Raw genomic sequence first — 22,099 nt, forward strand, 5'->3', positions numbered from 1 at the left:
CCTTCATCACTGACGTTAGTAAATAGATCTTGCCAAACCTGTTTTCTTTACCCCTGAAAATTACAGGCTGAAACTTTCGGATTATTTTGACTCACTTTTCTGCTGACTCAAGTACAGCACAGAGCAGATATTTTTTGGATTCCGTACAAATTTAAATGTAATTCTGCGACGAGAGCATACCGAAATTGCAACTGCAGTAAATATGTCCTACATTGGCTTTTTTTAATTTTTTGACTAGCAGCTGTCTGAATCAGTTGCTTGGAACAATCACTTATCCGGGCCACCACCACCTAGGTTCATTACAGGTGAGTCATCTGGGTTGAATGAAAGTAAAAGCAGGGCTGATTCACCTCATATTTATCGTCCACCTGGAAGATTTTACAGGGTGTCGGTAAAAACCGACCGATGAAGTTTGTCATCGACTTTCAGGTTATACGGGTTTAGACTTCAGCGTGTTTGCTGCATTCATCACTGACTTTAGTAAATAGATCTTGCCAAACCTGTTTTCTTTACCCCTGAAAATTACAGGCTGAAACTTTCGAATTATTTTGACTCACTTTTCTGCTGACTCAAGTACAGCACAGAGCAGATATTTTTTGGATTCCGTACAAACTTTTTCAGTTTGAATGAGCAATGTTGGGTACCTTCCAAAAGTTACTTTCAAACTAAAAGTAGTATTGCCTTCAGAAACGTTGGCTGTATTGTGTTTAAAATAGAATTTCCCAGTAAAATACAGCCACAGCAACCCATAGGAAATCACTGAGGATTGACCAAGCAGTCAAAGCAGAGAACCTCTCAAGCTACCGGAATGACACCAATTTAACAAATCGTCCTGCTCCATCGTTGCTGAAATTACCAACTTTTGGATGTAATGCACTTGTGTCTGGAGAGACCAACTTGTCGAGAGGCTGCAGGTGACCAAGAGGTCATTCTTGCAGTACAAAAAGATGGATTGCGCACTCAATAATCGAGACGTGTTCACAACCAGAGGCGCGACGTGTTTTACGCAGGGCTCTGTTATTTTGCACCAATAATTCCCATTTTCCGCACTTAACCATTTGATTTTAAGCTCGGTAAATTGGATAGTTCTGTCCCTTTAACATTTGATGTTTCTATCGGAACGTTCAGGCTTGCTACATCCTGTATTGCTGATTAACTCATCCCATTATTTGCAAAAAGGCACATCTGTCATGGCTTCCGAATTTATAAGCAATTCTGATAAGTTGTCGCATGAGAACAAATGGAACCAGTTGTGGCAACAGCAAATGAACGCTGGCTAAGTGAACAATACGAAGAAGACAGAGCTTCCCCTTTGCTGGCGAATATTCTTTTGACCAGGAGAAACTGATCCCTAGGCCGGAGATTAATGTCGTTATTTAATCTTTTTAAACAAATATGCTGATGGACGTAATATACTACTCGTAAGGGTGCTGGAAACTCTTCGACAGCGCAGTCCCCGAGTTTCCACCAACCTTACGCTCTATTTGAAACCAAATTGCACGAAATTAGTGAAATACACTCATTTTCAAAATAATTTGGTTCTACAAGAGACTCACCTGGAACCTGGCTGAAACATCCGTTTGTGATGTTTCCGTGTAGGTGAATGTGCTGCATTAGGTCGCATAATGTTTCAGTTGCTACGATATTCAAGATATCGTGATACATGTATATTCGTAATGCGCTACTCAAAAGGTTGCTGAAAATTCTTCGACAGTCCACGACCGGTTTTGCCCCTCTTGAGACTCACCAGGTCGGCGCATTCTACGAGTTTCCGTCAACCGGAATTGGACAGATTTCAACAAATACGCTTATTTGCATGTCAGTTTGGTTAAGACGGGAGCCTGACCTGGAACCCATCCTGGTCTCCCCTTCCTAATGTTGTTTTAGGCACCTGAGTGTGCTGCACCAGGCCGTCTCATATTCTACCTGGCACGGTATTCGATACATCGCGACACGCTATATAGACGCAATACACCACTCGGTTGGGTTCCAGGTGAGCCCCCGTCAAATCTATACGTAAATGAATGTAATTGTCAAAGATACAGACGCTTTTGAAGTTGAATGTACTTTCATCTTCTGAGCTTCACTAGTCACATCTGCAGGAGACTATACAATATCTTGTTTGCACCAATACATCCTTCCACTTTTATTGATCCCAGTGACCATGTACAGAACCAATTTCCTGAAACCTCTGTGTTTTTTTTACCTTTGGAGGAACATGGCCTCAGATTAAGAATGCTTCATAAAGTGCTGTTTTACTTAGTTTCAAATGCAGGCTGAATGTTCTCAGGTAGACACGGAAAACCAACACAGTGAACGCGGCTTTACTGATTTACAGTAGTATCTATTTGTTGCTTCAAAATAATAGCCTGGCCGTAGTACTTCATACTAGAGAACATGCCGGTTGTGTAATGTTATGGGAAGGCTGATTATATACTGACGTCGACGATGAAATACTTCAGTGTGCCCCTCTTCTTGACAGAGTTTGCGGGTGGATTTCTTGGGACAGGGGGGTTCATGGTGCTCTGCCTGTAAAACTTTTTTAAAGAACACCGTGTGATTCTGGGACTGAAGGCCCATTTCTTGACCAACCGAGGCAATTTCACACTTCCCGCATTATTTTGCCTGTTTCAGTTTTACTTGATGGTAGTCACCCCGCCTTGCCGATTTCTGATATGGATTCGTCTTTCTATATCTTTGTTTGGAGACCTCAGACAGTTCAAATTTTGTGTCCATAAGTGCACTGGTCTGGGTAACTTTGCACTAAGACTCAATGACAAACTTGATTACTCTTACATTACTCTTACATTACGTATTTTCTACTACACGCAGGCTTGCTCCTCTTATCTAATCATCGCATTCCGCCTGTCTTATCGGGGATGCCCTTGCACAAAAACCGCATCTGTTTCACAACAAAACGAAGGAAAGTACTCGTCCGCAATGAAATATTAACCGAATAAGACTGAATGCTTTTTTAGACACGTGCTTTACGTTTTTAAGCCTATCAACCTCCGTTACACAGTCTAAAAGTGATTTGTTGTCTCCATTCCTGTTTTAGGGTAGTGGAAAATATTTACAATGGATAGCAGAGGCTCATCAGTGCTTCTCAGGCAGCTTCGAGTTACAATAGCGGAAGGTTTTCAGAAATAAGTCAAGTGGCTTGGAAGTAGCTAACAAAACATTCTGAAAGTGAGATCAAGCACGTGAAGGTGATATACCTTCAAACTCTGACGGATCACAAAACTTTCACGAGATATGGAGGGGCTGCTACCAGCTCCGTTGCAAGAGTCGTAGACACGTATATGCGGTCAAAATCACTCTATCCTGTGGAGATCTCCGAATTCTGTACGGTCACTTGAAATGAATATTTTGAAGTGCTTTTCCCAGCAGATCCCAAAATTAGTTTTTCCACTGTTTAATAATTACTCGGCTTTGATCTCGGTACCCGAAACATTCAAACCTCTGGTGTGGCTCACCAAGAGGCACCGAGTTCCTTAATTTAAACTTGACAGAAGGCGTTTCTACGCTCTGTGATGTTAAAATTTTAATGGGGTCGTTTTTACTGAAGGAACACACTAGTCGTAAGAGTGATAAAAACTCTTCGACGGTTTTACTCTTCCTAGGCTCGAAATAGCGCTGTAGCCAAGGTACAAAATTGCTAACTGTAACGTCTGAATGCGAATGGAATCGTGAATTTTCGAGTGTTCCTTTGACAGACTGGCATTACTTCGGCTCCATTGGGTCCTCCGACTTACAGACAGTTGTGTACCGCAAGGTTGTTGTTGACAACCGTTGGCTTTTGTTGTCGTTTGAGACTCATTGGATTAGAGAACCTTCACCTGAGTTGGAAATTACGAACGGAATATTCACCTGAGATTCGGTTAGCGTGCTCGTTTTTAAGACGATGTTTTTTGCAGAAGAATTCGTAACTTTGGTTGCTTGAAGCGTGGTGTTCAAATGAGAGCAAGTTTGGTTGGAACTCTGAAAAAAAGCCGACCGGGTAAACCCTTACAGGGCAAGTGATCGTTGGTGTGTATTTTGTCAAATAGAATCCACATGCTGTAGGGTCCTCAGAGCTCGTAAAGTCACATGACAATGTGCTTACCAACTGAACGAAATACCGGGGTTCCGTTCCGCACCCTTAGGCCTTAAATTGTTGTCGTTTAATAACTCCTGATCAGAAGAGGTTAGAATTTACTTCGCCCCGATCGATCTTCTAGTGCAAGAAGAGAACACCGATGTAAGCAACCATCTTATTAGGACTAATTACCATGATAAAACACAAAACTCCAAGCCATTTTTGAAAACTGTTTCCGCATGTTTGCATTCTATTGGAAGTTTCATTTGAACAGGTGTGGATTCTGCTTGAAATATCACTTCGCGTATTTTGGTGAATAATCCGAAACTGGTAGTATCATTTCGTTCCGACCGCTTTCCAGATTTTCGCCACCTATAATCTCGTTGTAGGTTTTGAGGAGTAAACCCAGAAAAAAACATTTTTTCCGTCTTCATTCATTCACCCACTTTTTGTCCCAGCATCGCAGGTGAGAAGCAGTGAGATTCCGTGATTTTGTTTTGCGGTGCACGCAACTTCTTCTCTAAGCTTGGGTCAGTAAATAGCCACAGAGATTAAACGACGGTACCTACATGTTCGATAATCGCCCAGAGGCAAAATTCCTGACACGTTTTCTTTTCTTCTTCTGAGTACTACAACGGCGTTAACTGGGTTAGCGAGCTTGGATGTCAAATAAATTCATGCGTTTTAAAAGTACGGCACCTCAGATAGAAAACTTTACTTCGACCACGAAAAGGACATCAACAGTTCATCCATCAGGAGAGTGGAATGCAATCGATCCGGAAGTTTGCGTGCCATTGCTGATTGGGTGCGCAGTAAATTAAACCGTGCGTTGTTAGAAAAGCCTACCACTCATGCATAGTCACAAACAGATAACTAAACCTTAACCAACGTACACCGAAAAAATGCAGGCAATCTTTTTCAAAATCAAATCCGATTTAGAGATCCTTACGCACACTTTGGTGCGCATTTTATCAAATTGATAGTGAAACACATCACTATGCAAGTAACCAAACTCGATCCGTTCACTGATGATCACCAATGGGGTGGTCAGAAATGAGACAGGCTATTGATAAAGGTGGCTTTCACTAGCAGTCACAAGTAGTATATTAGAACATTTAATCGTGAAATGGGCACGCTAAGACCACTCAAAACCACAGCTGAGCTGCTCGAAATTCGTTTCTCAAAATTCCGTTGAAGGATTTCGTTAACTCGGTAGTCAGTAGTATATGGCCTCCCCTCCCAAAGGAAGGGGATAACGACTGAGTAAACATTTATAGACTCCGCACATGAGGATGACGCTGGAAAACAGGAGAGAGAAGGAGAAAGTACTTGGTCTCACGTGGTCTGTCAGCGGTAAAAACGATTCGACGGACTCTCCGACAGAAATTAGTAATGCAGGTGCATTGTCATGTTTTATCTTTCTGCAGATAGCCTGATTAGATTCATTTCAAAACTACAAAATGAAACTTACTACGAAGTTACTTTCCTTTTGAAGGTAATGAGGAACGACGCGCTCGGGTCTTTTTCAATAATTTAGAACCAGGTTGCACTGGACCTACAAGGAACTTGTTTGCATGCAACGTTTCGTTCAATGCCATTCGGATCCCAAAGCGGGTCTAATTTGGCGTGTGGTTTCTGAAGGTTAGAGAGAGTCAGACGGTCGATTAGAAGGGTGTTCTTTGAAAATCGATTTACAGTGAGGCCTTTTGTGCCCGTTTGGAATTACCGGATTAGAAGTGAAAATGAAGGACTGGAGACCAATCGGTGTGGTTACCAACTGGAGATATAGGCATATTTTGTGACCCTGTTGTTTTCATTCACTGGACTGTGGAATTACGCACACATTTCTTGGTCGGTTATTCCAAACATGAGCCTAAAGAGTTCCTCGGCTTTTCAGCATAGATTGGCTTCACTTACAGGACGAAATCCCACAAAAATTCTGAAAAACATCAAGGTGATCTAACGGGTGAGAAAACTTCTTGAAAATATATTGGACTACAGTGGGTAGCGTGAACCACCTTGGAAAATGGCTGAACAACGTCTTATTTGCGAACAGGGTCCGGTTAAACAAGTTTTCCCCACTGTTACCTATTGTGGAAGGGTGAATGCATCCAAAAGAGATCATTGGACCAGTGCTATTGAGTTGAAGAAGCTAATGTACCGATGATTCGTACAGCTTCCCTCATTCAGACAATATACTCCCGAACACCGCTCGAAGTTCTGAGGTCACAGTTTTCCAGATAATGTGATGTGCTTTACCTTTTAAGTTCATCACATATGTTCTCGTTCGCTGTCTTTGAGTATAGTGTTGGTGATGACTCAGCTGACTGGAGCATCAGGCGAACATTGCTCAGTTCACGTAACAGTCTTGTGCATTTGAATAGATTGTATGGTTTTCTTCGTTAATTTGGTTGCAACCGGTGCACACAACATTGGCTTAGCCATGGTCAGCAATTGTCGCTTGCATGAACAAAGTTCAGCAAGTTTGTGATTGAAACAAAAAACCCGGTTTTTTCTCCGTCAGCGATCTGGGTGCTTGACTTATCAGGTGGAGAAGTATTGATCGTAAGTGACACGGATAAAATCGACTGTGGGTAAGGAGTGTGACCCCATTTGGTAACGAAAGGTTTGAGTCACCCAGAGCGCGGAAATGCTCCCATTCAAATACCACTCAGAGTTATATGCCTCCACGAATGAATAACATTTGGAAAGCCATTCAGGATGTCAGAGCTTGTAAGGGTTACCAGATGTTTCTTCTTGTCAACGGAGAGGATAAAGTCGTTGGGGACAGTGTAACGCCTGATTATGCGAGCACAGTGATCGGACTTTTGAAGCAAAAAGACTGGCAGAGTGAGCCGCTGAACATAAGTCCCCTTTCGGTACTCATATCATTCACAGGAAATGAAAGGGACTGCAGGACGTTTTTGGCTTTTAGTGGTAGATAAATGGATGTGAAAAATGCTACCTTATCCCATGTTCTCATCAGATGGCTGATTTTTCTATTGCGCTCACTGTATTCAAGGGGACTGACATAATAGGAGTGTTAATTGATAAGGTCCATTCGTGCACATTCCGTCCTCTCCGATATTCGTAAACGCCGAGCTCAGGTTGTAACATTATTTGATGTAAGTTTTAAAGCTATCAACTCACTGGTATGTACAGGATGGTTTTTGATGAAAACTTATTGTACACAACCGGTATAGACATTTTAAAACAAGTGGGCTCACTTCACAAACCCCCTTAAGTGCCTTGTTCATCCTTTGTATAGTGGGCATCAACACTGAATCCGAGTACCACAAAGTACTGTGTGACTGGCTGATCCCTTCCAAACCTATGCGCTTCCTCAGGAGTCGAAGTGAAATGTAAAAACACCAGGTAGACCAGCGTGTCGGTCGTTGACATTTCTTGTTTGTGTCTGATATATCGCACTCAAATGTTGCTAAGTCTTTAGGATACCAAGTATATTTATACTATGTGACCTCGGTGTATGGTTCATTTGAATATGACCGCGCGCCAAACACAAAAGTTTGGCAGAATGGCTCAGTGAGGAACTTCTGTACCTGAACAAGCAGTAAATCAGCAACACTACTAAGGGGTTTCAGAAGCAGTTTATCACGGTTGAATCAAATGACAGGGTAGATGAGCGAATCACCGAGTTTAGCCCCAACGTTCAAACGTCCTCGATTTTTTTCGTTCGCATGCCACTTTTTTTAGATCAATCTACCGAATCGCGTAAACATCACTAACCTTGTTAGGAGAGCACTCCGCATGTCCCAGGAACTAGCCTTAGTAAAGTTGAGGTTAGGCAATGGTGAACCGGTAACGCCCTCAGCTTGGTGAGCTTGAATCGTTAATCGTACATTCGTCGGATGAAAACATTAGTTTTAACCAGAGGTGTGAAGAATCAGGAGGCGGATGCCAGTTTCGATATCTGCCCACCACATTACTTCAGTGGGTAGCCGATTCCCCATACGATTTTGGACATATCAGTATGTAGATTAGCAGAAGCGCACTTCAGCTCGTTTAAATCAGAGGGAATGAGACAGGAGACAAAAGGTGAAGACAGTACTGAAGCGTTATCAGTAAGTTGCAACTAACAAACAGGCAGTGAGAGCGTCGGGTGCGTAGTGTATGTACCGGATGTACTACCGGTTCAGATCATTCGAGAGTCATATCAAGGCCGGACTCACGTAGTCAAATATGGTGAAACATGATTAAACATGCTTCGAATTGTGTCAAAATAAATGCTAACAACTTTTCTGTGGGTGAATACTGAACAGTATGCTGCGTGTTCGGAACAATGTTCGATTTACTTGGTTATCAAAGTCTAGCTTGCTACTCCCAACTATTGTATTCTTATACCTCTGGTCTTGTTTGTTGTCTATAGCACGATAGATTATGGATTCTGAATTTCATTTCACATGAAAAATTACTCTATATTAAAAATCCAACAATCACTGTTAATTAGTCTGCCCTACTGGGAATCAATAGCAATCGATATTTCACAGGTTTCAAGAGAAATTTGAACTCGGAGTCGTTTTCGCACCAGTTCTCTCAAGGTACCTGAAATCGACCCGCTTCCCAGGTGATACGATTCCAAAGAAGGATCACCTGGAGCATGAAAATCCATCTTTTGCTAAAAGGCCAGTTTTAGACTGTGAATGCATTTCGAATTTTTGATTGGGATTTTATACTTCATGGTGGTATCGATTATCTGAATAATGTGGAGGAAAGAACTCAAGGTTGCGTGACATATGTGGAAGGTATGGAGGGCTTTGGGCATGGATCCCTGTGAGTATATACTTGTGGTCTTGCAATCTGAACTGTAATGAGCAATTCTTACTCGGAATTACTTACCAGTTCTAACATTGTAAACTGGAGCTGACACTCGCAAAAACATAAAAAGCAGACGATTCACCGGGCGAATTCCCAATTAGAGGAGCTGCCGCCAAACATTGTTTCGGATGGGTAAATTAGTAGACATGATCTTGAACCCGCATGTGAACAAATAGCTTTTGTCACTGCTCAGGTCGTTAGTATCACTCATGCTGCTACGGACGCTGGCATAGTGCGAACTTTTCGTCACCATACGAGGAGACATCATCAGTGCGCATCAGTTGCGCACCCAACTGCGCACTGATGATGTCTCCTCGTATGGTGACGAAACGTTTGCAAGCCAATTGCCAAGCTCGGCGAACAGATCAACAACCAATAGGACAGGAAACAAAAACGCCACAGTAGTAGTGAGAAATAAACTTGGAGAACTGAAATTTTGTCCAAAGTTGAGTTGTTCCTCATGTTAGTTGATTTCAAACGCATGTTCTTTTTTCTGCTACATAGTTTGAAAGTTTCAAAGTCTTTTATACGTAAATGCGAATCATAGACGCCAAGAGGCTTCCCACAAAAATTCCAAAATCGATGATGATCGTCGACAGTATATCTGAGAAGATCGACAATGTTTTTGTTGAACATATTTTACCGTGGAGGCATACTAAGCCACTTTTTAGCCTAATGTTGTCAAGCCATTACACGTAACAGCTTCTGAACTCCGATTAGACTTTTGACAGGTAACTACCACTGGAGGTAGAATGCGTGCATTCCTCGAAAGCCTTCTTTGAACTCAAATCCCTGTAGTGTTATTATTCAAGTGATGCGAAATAGCATGCAGTATTTTGGTAAGTAATCGTAAAAAACGTGATTTTAAATGTATCAGGCCTATACAGAAGTATTCCAACTTTTGCGCCATAGTTTTCAGACTTCCGCAGATCTCTGTAACTTTATCAGAATCGGTCACAACAAAAACAAAGCAGTTCTCGTGTGGATGAACAGAGTTCCCTCTATTTGAAACAAGTTTACATTTTCAATCTCTTTGATGGCGTTATTTTTTCGGCAGGTAGGATTCCTTGCCACCACTCCAAAGAGAAACTACAGATTTTCTTTGACCGAAGGTTTCGTGGGTATAATATGGACCCACGAAGAACGCGGAAGAGCTTTCGGGGGACGCTTCATTAGTGAATAATTTCATGTATCCAGTGTACTCAGTGCAATTTGTTTCCCGAACGCATTTGCTAATGATGTTCATCCGGGAAGGCGTTTGCTTCCGATGTGCAATTATCAAGTGACATCGATTTAAGCACTTTCGGGGTAACCTAGACTATTCGTTTTACAAGGCCACAGCGCCATAGTATCAACTGCTACAATCAGAGTAATGAGCCTACCTGGTAAATGTATAGATAGAGAATCTAGACTGCCCTAATGATCGCTGCTTTGTTTGCTCAACTGGGTAGTTGGATTACGGGCGTTTCATTTCTAGTTGGAGTGACCCCATTAGTACATTAACGACGCACCGGACCGCTTTATTGCGCAACGATGTGTTGGCGATGTCAACAAAGCTGTTGATGAAAACTATGCATCAACTAAGTGTACACACGGACGGTCAAGTCAGATTGTTTTGTGGTCATAAACGTCTTTTGGTTACCGTTGGATGACCATGCTACACAATATCCTCAGGTTATTTGCTGGGTAACCTCGAGTTCAAACATTTAGGTATTATCGAATATACACTCATTTGCAAACTAATTTGGTTCTTTCGAGAGACTCACCTAGAACCCAGCTGAATCTCTCGTTTATGATGTTCTCAGGCAACTGAATGTGCTGCACCAGGCCGCCTCATGTTTCAGTCGCTACGATATTTGAAATATCGCGATACATGTATATTTGTAATGTACTACTCATAAGGTTGCTGAAAATCCATCGACAGCCCACGACCTGTTTCGCCCTTCTTGGGATCCATCAAGTAGGAACAGTCCCCGGGTTTGGTTTCAAGTAGAACATAAGGTTGACGGAAAACCCGGGGACTCCGCCTACCTGATGAGCCCCGAGAAGGGCGAAACCGGTCGTGGGCTGTGGATGGATATTCAGCAACGCAACCTTATGAGTAGTACATTACAAAGATTTAATTATTATGTTTAGAGTGATAAACGATTTGCGGAGGAAAATCCTCAAAGGCCAACACATAAAACCTCTCCATTTAAGTTAGACCTAGAGGAAGAACCAATTTCAGCCATCTCTAGGCTTTATACTGTGAATAATACACTGACTTATTCGAAGAAATCTTCGCCTTAGAAAAAAACTACATTCAACAGGGAGTAGTATTTTCTAGTTTGGATCAATCCTAACTTGGGAGAGGTCGCATTCGCGAAGCAAACACAAATTTGTCCCCACGGAGTAAAACTAACCTTAACGCCACAATAACTGAACAGTGCATCGAATGTTATGTCAACGCCCATGATATAATTTCGACCAGAAAACAAAGCCAAATGAACTGATTTAGAGACATCTGGACCAAATAAGCAAACAACAGGTAGCCTCCGTCTTCGGAATGAAACAAGCTTGCATCACAGAAGTGCTTCAGTTACAACCAATTTTCCGTGAAATATTGGCAAACATTTCTGGCAGTTACTTTCATGACCACGTAGTGGTTGGAATATGGTATTTCGTGATGATCATATCAGGTATGACTGCATCTTTTGACTCAAAACATCAATTTATCAGTGCTTTAAAGTGAGATATCGGCTAAGTGCTCCAGAATATTGTTTATCTTACGGAGACGGTATTGGATCCAACAGTCGCGTCGCGCTCATCTGCCCAGCGCTGTAATTCTTATCTAAAAAGCCCGGGTGTTTCGCCCTGTTGATAACAAAACTGGAAGGAATAATATATATGAACCTTTTGGGGGATTTTCAGATTTTGAAAAAAAAATGCAAGGAATCTGTTATTCCAAACCTACGTTTGGTACGGAACAAATCCAGTAAAAGTTGCTGAGTGTGTACTGTACGGACTACAGGTGCATGTCTGTTAACCATATCAGTCTGTATTTTGACCGACTAAAGTCCGGTACGTCGGGCGGTCTCGAAAAAGATTCACACTTTTCGCTTTTGCTAAAAAGCGTCTTTAAAAATAACGGAATATAAAAATAGGATGTCTTTGTTCACTTTTCTTTCATGTAACACCAAACATAGGGATGTGTTAGTTGCAAAAGCGTCCACGTATGATCAAGGAATCGGCTGATTTCCACTCTGAAAAGAACTGAACGAATCAACAAGTGAAATAAACTATTTTGATGTTGACAGAAGACTCAGTGGAACGTCCCACTTGAAAGTCTCATTTCTCTCGTTCTTCAACTTAATGCGTTATACAAAAGCTGCCTCATGTTTCACTAAAGCTGTTCGGGGTGTTATTGTATATCGTCTTGACCGAAAAGACTACTGGACAGTCCACAATCGGTTTAGCCCTTCCTGAGGCTTGCCAGCTAGGTGCAGTCCTCGAGTTTACGTCAAACTTATGTTCTTTTTGAACCCTAACTTGTGCGCATTTGGAGTTACAAATCAAAGCTGACAGAAACTCGGAGTCCGCGCTCTCCTGACAAGCCAAAACAACGGCCGAAACTGTTGCCAAATGTTGGAGGCCTTTCAGTAAACTTTTGAAATCCATCAGCGGCGCAAAACCGGATTACTTTTTCTGCGTTACGCTTCACAGAAACGATTGTAACAACTCTCCAGACAGAGGACAGCGAAGTCAATAACTTAGAATTTATTAGGTCATTTTAGGTATTTGAGTTTAATCGATTTATTTTTATGAACGAAAAACTGTGCTTTGCCTGCTGTTTAGAACTTCATATGCGAATCCTAAAGCGCTTACGCATTGTCTGAAGATTAGTATGTTAGTTCGGCAGCGAAGCATCGGTGCTGAACAGGTGATGTCATGTTGTCGATGATGATGGTGATTCTGCTATTTCTTCTGAAAGTATGTTTTCAGTGTCACAGAGAACACTAGAGGAAAACATCAACCTCAGAGCTATTCTACCCCGATCTTCCAACCCTCCGTGTCATATAGCTGACCTTAATGGCTATCGAGCACAAAACGGCTGCGCCCATCTCAACGTTGCAGATGTTGGTGATCGGGATTGTGGTATGGAGCTTCTTTTGGTGTATGAATAATAGCAAGACCATGTGGACCAACCGGATACAAGTCAGGGTAGAATGTGTTCCCATGCATCATTGTGCGGCCAACAGCAAAAAATAGATATTCCAAATTACTTTGAGCGTAGACAGACAGTATCCTCAATGTCCGTTTGAATCAAGCTGTCGAGAACCAGTATTCAGGCACGCTGTGGGAAGCGTTCAGCCTGGAGTGGCATGGAGCACCTGGTTTGATAGATCGTTAAAAAGTTATCGCTAAAAAGGAGGTCCAGATAAACTGACTTTCTCCCAAGGTATTGATCAAGGGCTCCGTCTTTGGGGTGTCATACGGCAACTAATGTGAATGGACGGGAACCCACGTTCTCACAGAACGCTAGCAACAAGTCCAATTTTTGTTTTCAAAATCTGTCAGAAACGATGGATGAGGTTTTTTGTTTCGAAAACTCGGAATTATTGAAGCCAGTGAATTGCCTGAACTAGGTCGGTTTTCCGCTTACAGAGCGGATCTGCATTCATTTCCACATTAGCTTTGAAGTAGGTAGTGTTCGTCAGTCCCAGAGGTTCCGCAACACATTTTTTCAAAGACCGGTGGCACCGTCATTCAGGTCACTAGGGCAAATCATCATATTGTTTTCCTTGAATCAATGGTGATGGACTTTATAACATGCAAGTAAGCAGGCGGTGCACCCTCCCGTGCAATTATGTCCCGTGCAAATATATACGATGAAAGTTTGCGGAGAACTGTGGCTTCAAATTCGTACATGAGATTGCGTGTGAATTCCCACCCAGGGGAATCGACTTGCCAGTTTACTTGGACTTTACCACATTTCGCTACTTCTCAGTACAGTCAGAGAAACGTGACTTGTATTCCGCCGTCTACATGAAGTGATTTTAACACACAGATTACCCATCCAGTCGGCCCTTTAGACACACGTCGAGCATACACATCCGAAATTCGTATGAATATGCTAAAAAGAGAGTTAGCTAGGTTTCCTTTAGAACTAGCCAACGGTCTAGTTAGCTATGATGCCCGCTAGACGTATACAAATATCCCTACAGCGGACAAACTGAAAGGAGTAACCTACTACCTTTTGGTAGACACGAGGCTGAAAGAGCCGACGCAGCTCTCCGTAGACGAGCGATTTAAAGATTTCAAGGAAAGGCCGAGAGACGGGATCCCTAATATCCTCGATTTTGGCCAACATGTATATGGAAATCCTTGAACACAAAGCTTTACCTAGATTCGAATGTCCACCGAAGGTTTTCTGACACCACTCAGATGATACGCTCGTTTTTATAAAGCGATAAAACTTCAACGTATTCCTTCAACCTCAACATCATGGACCCTCACATTAAGTTTCGTATGGATGTAGAGTTTGCGTCGGGCACACTGCCCTTCCTTGACTGCATGACGCACAAGGTTTACCGGAAACTAGAAAACCTTGGTGCTGTCTTAAACTACACATCAGCACACCCAAAAGCGTTATATGTAGTTGTGGTTAAGTAAAGCGTCGTGCATAGANCAAACAGTAATACAACTCTGGGTACAAAATTGAGCCCAAGACATTGGTTACCCAATGATATTAATTAAGAGGTAAACAAGAGGTGTATTAGTCCCAACACCAAGACCCAACAAGGAGTAGGTCAGAACAGCAATCATCTTATAAAAACAGTCACATCTGAAGTCATTGGAAGCATTCCAGAAGGGAAAAAATTTATGCTCAGTACTGATGCGGTTGAAGGATCACTTTGCGGTCGACAGGATTAGGGACTGCATAAAATGTAGTGGCTGTACGAATTTTTACAACATCCGTGAACGACACTTAAAAAGGGATATTGCATTAGGGCGTCCCAGACCGAAAAACAAGGTCCCAGAATCCGAATTCAACTCGAAAAAATTCACTACGCAATATATCCTGAGTGTTAGTCATCCTCAGTAGCTAACAAATAGAAATTTCAGACTGACACTCGGCACTAATCAAGTCGGCTAGTCGTAAAAAATCTTGCCGATTAGTTTCTGAGTGGCTTTAAACTCGGTCCACATAGGAACTTATTCATTTGGCCAGAATGAAATTTTGTCGACTGGTTACTGAGTCTCCCAGAAACTGTACTATGCATACGGTTAAGTAGATTACCAGCAAATTTAGTCAAAAGTGTATATTTTGATACAATGCGGATCCAACCAACGTTGCCTTAGTCGAGGATTGGTTTTTTCAAAAGTCTTGTACAGTACGAATCCCATAGTGAGTCCTGCACAAAGAATAAAACAGCCTCCAGGATGGAAAAGTGCATCCAGTTGCAAACGGTGGAGCTTCTTTTGGTACGGTGTGAAGTCCAAAACACGGAATGCTGGAATGATATGTGATGATCTGATGTTTCAGAAGTCGGGGATAAAATTTTTCAAGGATTTTTTTCAATCAATCGAATACGGGCTAAGTGCCGCCTTAATGCAGTCCACTATACTCTCTTCTGATTGGTGTGTTACTGAGATCAGCTGACAGTCAGATGCAACCAGCATGTATGGAGGTTTGCTGGCGTTGTATACATGTACGCGTGTGGGGACCGGATCTGTCCCCGCTTTTTGTTGTGCTGCCTGTGATGTCATTGTTGAGATTCCCACTTGACCTCCGGTAATTGTCTACTAAAGTGTGTCGACACAATCGCTAAGGCTGACGCATTTCGGTTATGTTGATTTCTAGTGTTTCAGAACAGTCCGTTCCACGTGTCACTGGCTTCCTGAATGGAATATCCGTGTGCCATCGAAGTTGGTTTGATTGGACTCAAATGCACAGAGCGCAATGGCTGACCCGCTTTCAAGTTTTCTAAAGTCAGTTGAAGGAAGACGCTCATGCAGTTTGTGTTCCGTGATTCGCACATGGAGTTACCTAGCCTATGTTTGGCTGGACATCCTGTGCAGTAAATTCAGTAGACGCAGTTTGTGCGGTATTTCGGATATTTTATTTCGGTGTTTTGAGGTCCTTGCCCGTTACCAAATGTTGTAAGGCTTATCATTACGGCAGAATTTCCCTTCCCAAATATTCCTTCTAATGGCTTTTGAAGGATCTTTTCCAGATAAGCCACGCCAGGAAATTGACCCCGCTACCCAAAAAAGATTAGGAAAAAGGGGATATGAGATTTGTACTTTTGTTTTTTATTGAAGAGAGTGAAATTGGGACAGGTCCTTAATAATTTGCATGAAAAGGTCCATTTTTTGGTACCTTAGCCTCCAAACGAACTCACACAACTAGCTGTCTACCAAAGGTTGGTGTGCGCCGCATTGGCGTTTATCCGACACCTTGTAGACGTGCCAAAGAGATTCAGTGGTTTGTGTGTGAGCTCCAGTCGTTGGATTCACAAAGTTTTCTGTAGGATTAACCGTCTCATGTGCATAATTTATGTCAATCATCGATTCGATTCCTTGGTACGATGCCCACATATCGGAGATGATTGAGCCAGGCCTGGATTGTGTCCATCAAAGTGGCCGCAGTTCGATCTGGCACTGCATACAGTCAACAGCGGTCGTGTGGCTAATATATAAAGCCTCTGAGCAGAATTTGATTTTTCGCCAAATTTTTGGGCCAGCAATGAATGAATAGAATTACTGTCCTAAACTCCTTCCTAGACCGCTCCAGCCACGTTCCCTTTCGAAGACAGATTTCTTGTCGACACTGCCAGGCATTACACCTCCACCAGTCAGAAACAGTTAAGTGTCATTTTGTTGGCCATTCTTGTATAAACGTTGCTGATGGATCACTCCGTGGCTTCGTCTCCTTGTCATGAACGAAAGTTGAAAGCGTCAGGAAGTTCATTTAACGTTTTACGTCCGAACGGAGAAAATTTTTGCACAAAATGAGCCCAGATGCGGGTGAGGAATTGTCTTCATCAAAAATAAGTCAAGGTTGCGTGAGTACATTGAATTGGAGTTGATAAAAAGTGGCGGGGCTTAACTTTCCACACGTGTACCTTTTGCATTAGTGGCGGCGCTTATCTGGAAAAGATCCCATCTGAAGTACCATTTCTATAGGCTATTCCAAAAGTGACCACCGGGTTTTCATCTCCCTCTCTCACCGTTCCTGGTGGTATTCCCTCCATCTGTTGAGTAGATATTCCTACAGGAGCATTATTTTGTTCCCCTAGTTGCTTTCATTCAGTCATTTCAGTTCATCTCCTCGTATGGACTCATTGGAGTGCAGTCTCCCGACATGGTTCATCAACGATCTGGCCACTGCTCGCTTGACATAGTGTCTCATAATGCAAATACCTGTCTGAATGTGTGCGTTTTTTGAAAATTCAAACTGAGAATATGGAACGTATAGTCTTCAGTGCAGGAAACTTACAGTTTTGTGTTCACCCAGTTTCCATAGTGCATTTTATGGTACCGCTTTGTTAGTTCAAGCAACCTGTTGCTCTGTGACTGAAAAGATGTCATCAGCGCTTCTCAGCCAATTGGGTGTTGGATGTGGGAATTCACCTAAGACCTTAGTTTTAACACCGTATAAGAAAAAATTAACTACCATGGGTGATATCAGAGAGACCATAGCGACAGTGTCAGTCTAACTATAGAGTACTTTAAGAGATGAATTAAGTGGCGGTCACACATGGTTCAACGGTCGTTCGGCTGTAGCACCCTATCGGTACTTAGCTGCCATGTCACCACAAGGAAGTACGAGGGCTGGGATACTGCCAGATTGCCCAAGCCTAGACAGGGGAATTCGACAGGCAGAAGTCACGTTTGCACCACGGACCTTCCGGTCGGTGAGTTGGCGCTCTAACCACTAAGCCAACTCGCCCCTAGAAAATCGACAAAAGATAAGACCAGTCGCTGTGCATCGCTACACAAAATAAAGGGTAAAAATGCTATAAACTAGTGCACAGGGCTTTCACGTCAGAGCCTACTGCTACTTGATTATCGTTGATATGTGTAGGTTGGAGAATATTCACTAAATGGAGTCACAGACGTAACTTACCATTCACTGATAAAAGGGATTCAACAAACTTGATAAGTTGAAAGATGCACAAGTATATGGTTCACGGCGGGATGTATGGGCGTGCCGATTTTCTGCAGCCCACCGAATCCCCCGAGTCTGTTGGGTATCGGAGCAACTGAATACCGCCTCACTTGACCACGTTTGGGTTTTGGTTGCTATCAGTCTGGTTTTGTTGAGAACCCGACCCTCTTTTTTCGGTTTGATTTCTAGTAAGGACTGAGTTAGATGTTCTATTCAGGATAATGTGGATTGCCCTGTCTCTGTTTGATGAATCAAACGCACCAAACTTATCCAGCGACTAGCTGCTTCGGATGGATCGTTGGTTGATGAGAATATTACAGATACGCAATCATAGTTCGCCTGACCCCTCCAATAGAAGCTTCGTGAGTGTGAACTTTATGGTCAGAATTAACCCACTAGTGTTAACGGTTTCCTGGCAGGCCTCCTTTCAACAAATTCACTCACTGCGAGATAAGCTTCTGTTGGACAGGTTGCATATATAGGCTTAATTGAGCCTACTACTTCGAGCAAAAATGCCTGATTATAACTTCTCCTGGAAGCTTCCATTGCCTGCTGAAATCTGGTCAATTCTCATTTCTGTCTGAGGTTGCACTTTTCTAGCCTAATCAACATTTTCAGCACTTTTCATGATTCTCCACATTGAAAAGTGAAAAGCACAACAAGGCATGACCAAGCACTGTGAAACTTTGAAATGTACTTTGGTTAGTGGGAGAAAAGCCACAACAGGCTAATGAAGCGTTCTTGTGCTACCATAGTTCGGATATCGTATGGATCCACAAAACACGAGTATCCTAATTACAACTGAGGAGCGATTTCATGGCTATCGTGCCAAATATGAGAAGATATCCCGGAGAGTTAAGACACTTGCAGTTTAATACACGTGTATGATTGGCAGTGCACCGCTGTGAATGCATGCGCGACTGATGTCAGCAATTAATCGTGGTTGATAAGCTGACTAGGGGGTAGCCAAGGAAAACAACATTGGTTTAAAGAAAATCTGATTACTTCAGATGCGTTCTTGAGTCAGAACGAGATAAACTTCAAAACAGGTTTGCCCAGTTGACTAAATTCCATTACCTATATTCAAAGACATTCGGAAAACGTTTTTACTGTTCTTAACGGTGTTCTGCTTCATGTGACCTGAAGTGGGTGTTGAAGAAAAGGTTGAATTTCTAGTTTTGCCGGAGAGTATATTTTTTAATTGCGGAAAAGCTGCGATCGCTGAAAGTATCTGATTTGCTAATCTGAACTGGTACTTGTCAACTGAACGGACTTTGACCCTCAGAAGTCCCAATGGAAGAAATATCATGCTTTTGTTTCTGCGTAAAATACTCGCCTTACGAATGGGATAGTCCGAAGATGACTTGAAAAACGAGATGGATTCTTCCGCTTACAGAAGCCGTTTGCTGAGACTGGTATCGATTACAAAAATTACAAACCAAACTCATAAGATTTATTTCAGCCCTTCATACACGAAGAACTTCCACAGTACCAGTCCCCATCAACATATTTCAAAGATTCTCGTGCGCAGCCTGTCTCCACCGAGATAGAACAACTCTAAAGGATAATTCAAGGATGTGAGGCGCTTGCAAGTTTGACTGACCTCTGAAGGTCACATTCCTCCTTAGCTTCGGGACGCATCCACTTGTGCCCTGGGGAACAAAAAATGAAGGAACAGACCAAATCCATCTGTTCATCATGAAATAATGCTGACATCATCTAACTTTAAGCAGTAATAGAAGCTTGAGGAAAAAACTCGGTATTGGTGGTCTGTCATCGTTCTTATGTTAATGTTTGAGTGTTAAGCGCCGTCAGTACTAAATTAGGAAGTCTATGAAATTGAACTGCCGGATCCTGCTGACATCGAAAACCCCAAAAATGAATCTCTGTTTTTGGGCTCGTCACTTCGACTCACCTTTCCTACACTAATGAAAACCTTCGTGACACTGAAATCTTCTCATAAACAACGGGGGTTATCATTTTAGAGAAATTAATATAGGATAGATCCGAAAGGATTTTGGCTACACACCTTCAATTTTACCTTGATGCATAAAAAGAAATTATCCGCGTGGATGGTCCGTCCAGCGGTCTTCAGACATGAAGGTCTGAGATAGACGTCTGTTATCAGTTACGATACGCCTCCAGTGAGTCCCAATCAGCATTTCTGATGAGCAATATATGTTTGAATTCGTCCGAGAAGGAATAATACTGCAGTGGATTTTCGATACACCTAATCGTACACCTATGCAAGTAAACAGTGTACTTTGTAATGTCCTACTCATAAGTTGCCTGAGAACATCACAAACGAGGAATTCAGCTGGGTTACAGGTGAGTCTCTCGAAAAAGCAAATTAGTTTGCAAATGAGCGTATGTTCGCTAGTTTCGTTCAATGCAGTTTCAAGTATAACATGAGGTTGACGAAAACCCGGGGACCGCGCCTACCTGATGAGCCCAAATAGGGCGAAACCGGTCGTGGGCTGTTAATGGATTTTCGGCAACCTTATGAGTAGTACATTACAAAGATTTACATGTACGCGATATCTCGAATATCGTAGCGACTGAAATATGAGGTGGCCTGGTGCAGCATATTAAGTTGCCTAAGAACATCATAAACGAGTGATTCAGCTGGGTTCCAGGTGAGTTGCTCCAAAAAAACAAATTAGTTTGCAAGTGAGTTTCTACTCGCTAAACTGTGTACTGTTCTCCAAAAAATGTGCCCATTCCTATCAGCTCTTGCCATGCAGAAAAAACCGGAGAAGAACCGAAGGCTTTCTTTTTCTAGAACTACCACTCTAGATAAGCTTTAGATTCAAGCCAAGGTGGATGGTGCACCGTTTCCCACGTATGCTTTGTAGGACCCCCCCGAACGCATGCTATCGTTCACTGTTACTAAGCACGCCAAGTGAAACTTGGAAAAATCTACCCTCTGCTAGATCCCTTGTGGTAGTTACATAAAACACCGAGGTGATGTAACCCAAAAGTTGTCTTTTTCTATCTTCCGTACATGGATAATTAATCAGAATATATCAGTGAGAACTACTACTTCTAGACTAATTGTGTAACGATGACACTACTGACGGGGGAGGCATGCGAGTGGTATGTTTTCCATCTGTAAATTCGCTTTGCGTCTGTTGAAAAGGGAGATCTATTGCGGAATTTGTGGAGTAGCCTTGTAGCATTTGCTTGGATTTGAGCGACAGTCAATGAATATCCAGGAAAGTTTAGGAAGACGAGTTTAAGAAAAGATGGATGTTCAGTTTTTGTAAACAAAATGCATATGAGAGTTTCGCTTCCCTGTCCAGTAGTTTGTAACCGGTCAGTTGGCATTTTCCAATAACTCTGCAGCGAAGGCCTTCTTTCATCTGTATCCTTGTATCAACATTCCTACACTTTTATCTTTTCTCTAAAAATAATCAGTTATATTATGCTTCCTTTAGCGTACGTTTACTGTTAGACAGAAAACTTCACACTGACGACATCACTTTCTACAAACCTCATACATTGATCATCTTATCCTTCATTTTATAAAACAACAATCTGGCCAGTACATTTCATGCGAAATTTCTCATTGTCACCTAGACATGTAACCTGCTTAGAGAGTTCAAGCCACCTGAGCTCACCTTCTTTCGCGAAAATGCTCATGGATGTGGGAAGGGGACTGAGCATATCCAGTCGTTTGTCCTTTTCTCCAGTTTTATGGATAGTGTCCGTAAACTTTTCATTCCAGGCGTATTTTGCCTTTAAAATACAGTCACTTGTGTCGTTCAAGCCCCTTCCGCAAGATACTACTCTCTTTTGAATAAAATGTTCTCATGAAAGGCAATTTCCTGCAGAGCCAATTTCGCATTTGTCTTTGAGATTTGCCTTTGATATTAAAGCCTTGAAGTGATGAGGCCCTAATCTGGATCATTGAGTGCACTTTCTGAACTAAATATCTTCCAAAAATGTTGAAACAGGTACAAGTTCCTTTTGTTCAACGCGCTTGAAAGAGCGTATTTTCTTTACGCTCACTACCTGGATTGCAACATGCA

The 22,099-nt window shown here is 42.3% G+C and overlaps 1 protein-coding gene across 1 annotated transcript in view; it reads right to left on the minus strand.

Moving 5' to 3' along the window:
• The window catches only part of T265_05497 (hypothetical protein), a gene marked incomplete at both ends in the record, with an annotated part of 114,439 nt that overhangs the window by 44,015 nt on the left and 48,325 nt on the right, over nucleotides 1-22,099 (minus strand). Inside the window, 2 exons of the mRNA XM_009170519.1 lie at nucleotides 11,317-11,417; nucleotides 19,672-19,720. Of these exons, the coding sequence (XP_009168783.1) occupies nucleotides 11,317-11,417; nucleotides 19,672-19,720 (150 nt within the window). The remainder of the gene's footprint in view (nucleotides 1-11,316; nucleotides 11,418-19,671; nucleotides 19,721-22,099) is intronic.

The sequence above is a fragment of the Opisthorchis viverrini genome (genome assembly GCF_000715545.1).
Source record: "Opisthorchis viverrini unplaced genomic scaffold opera_v5_110, whole genome shotgun sequence".
NCBI classification, from domain to species: Eukaryota; Metazoa; Platyhelminthes; class Trematoda; order Opisthorchiida; family Opisthorchiidae; genus Opisthorchis; species Opisthorchis viverrini.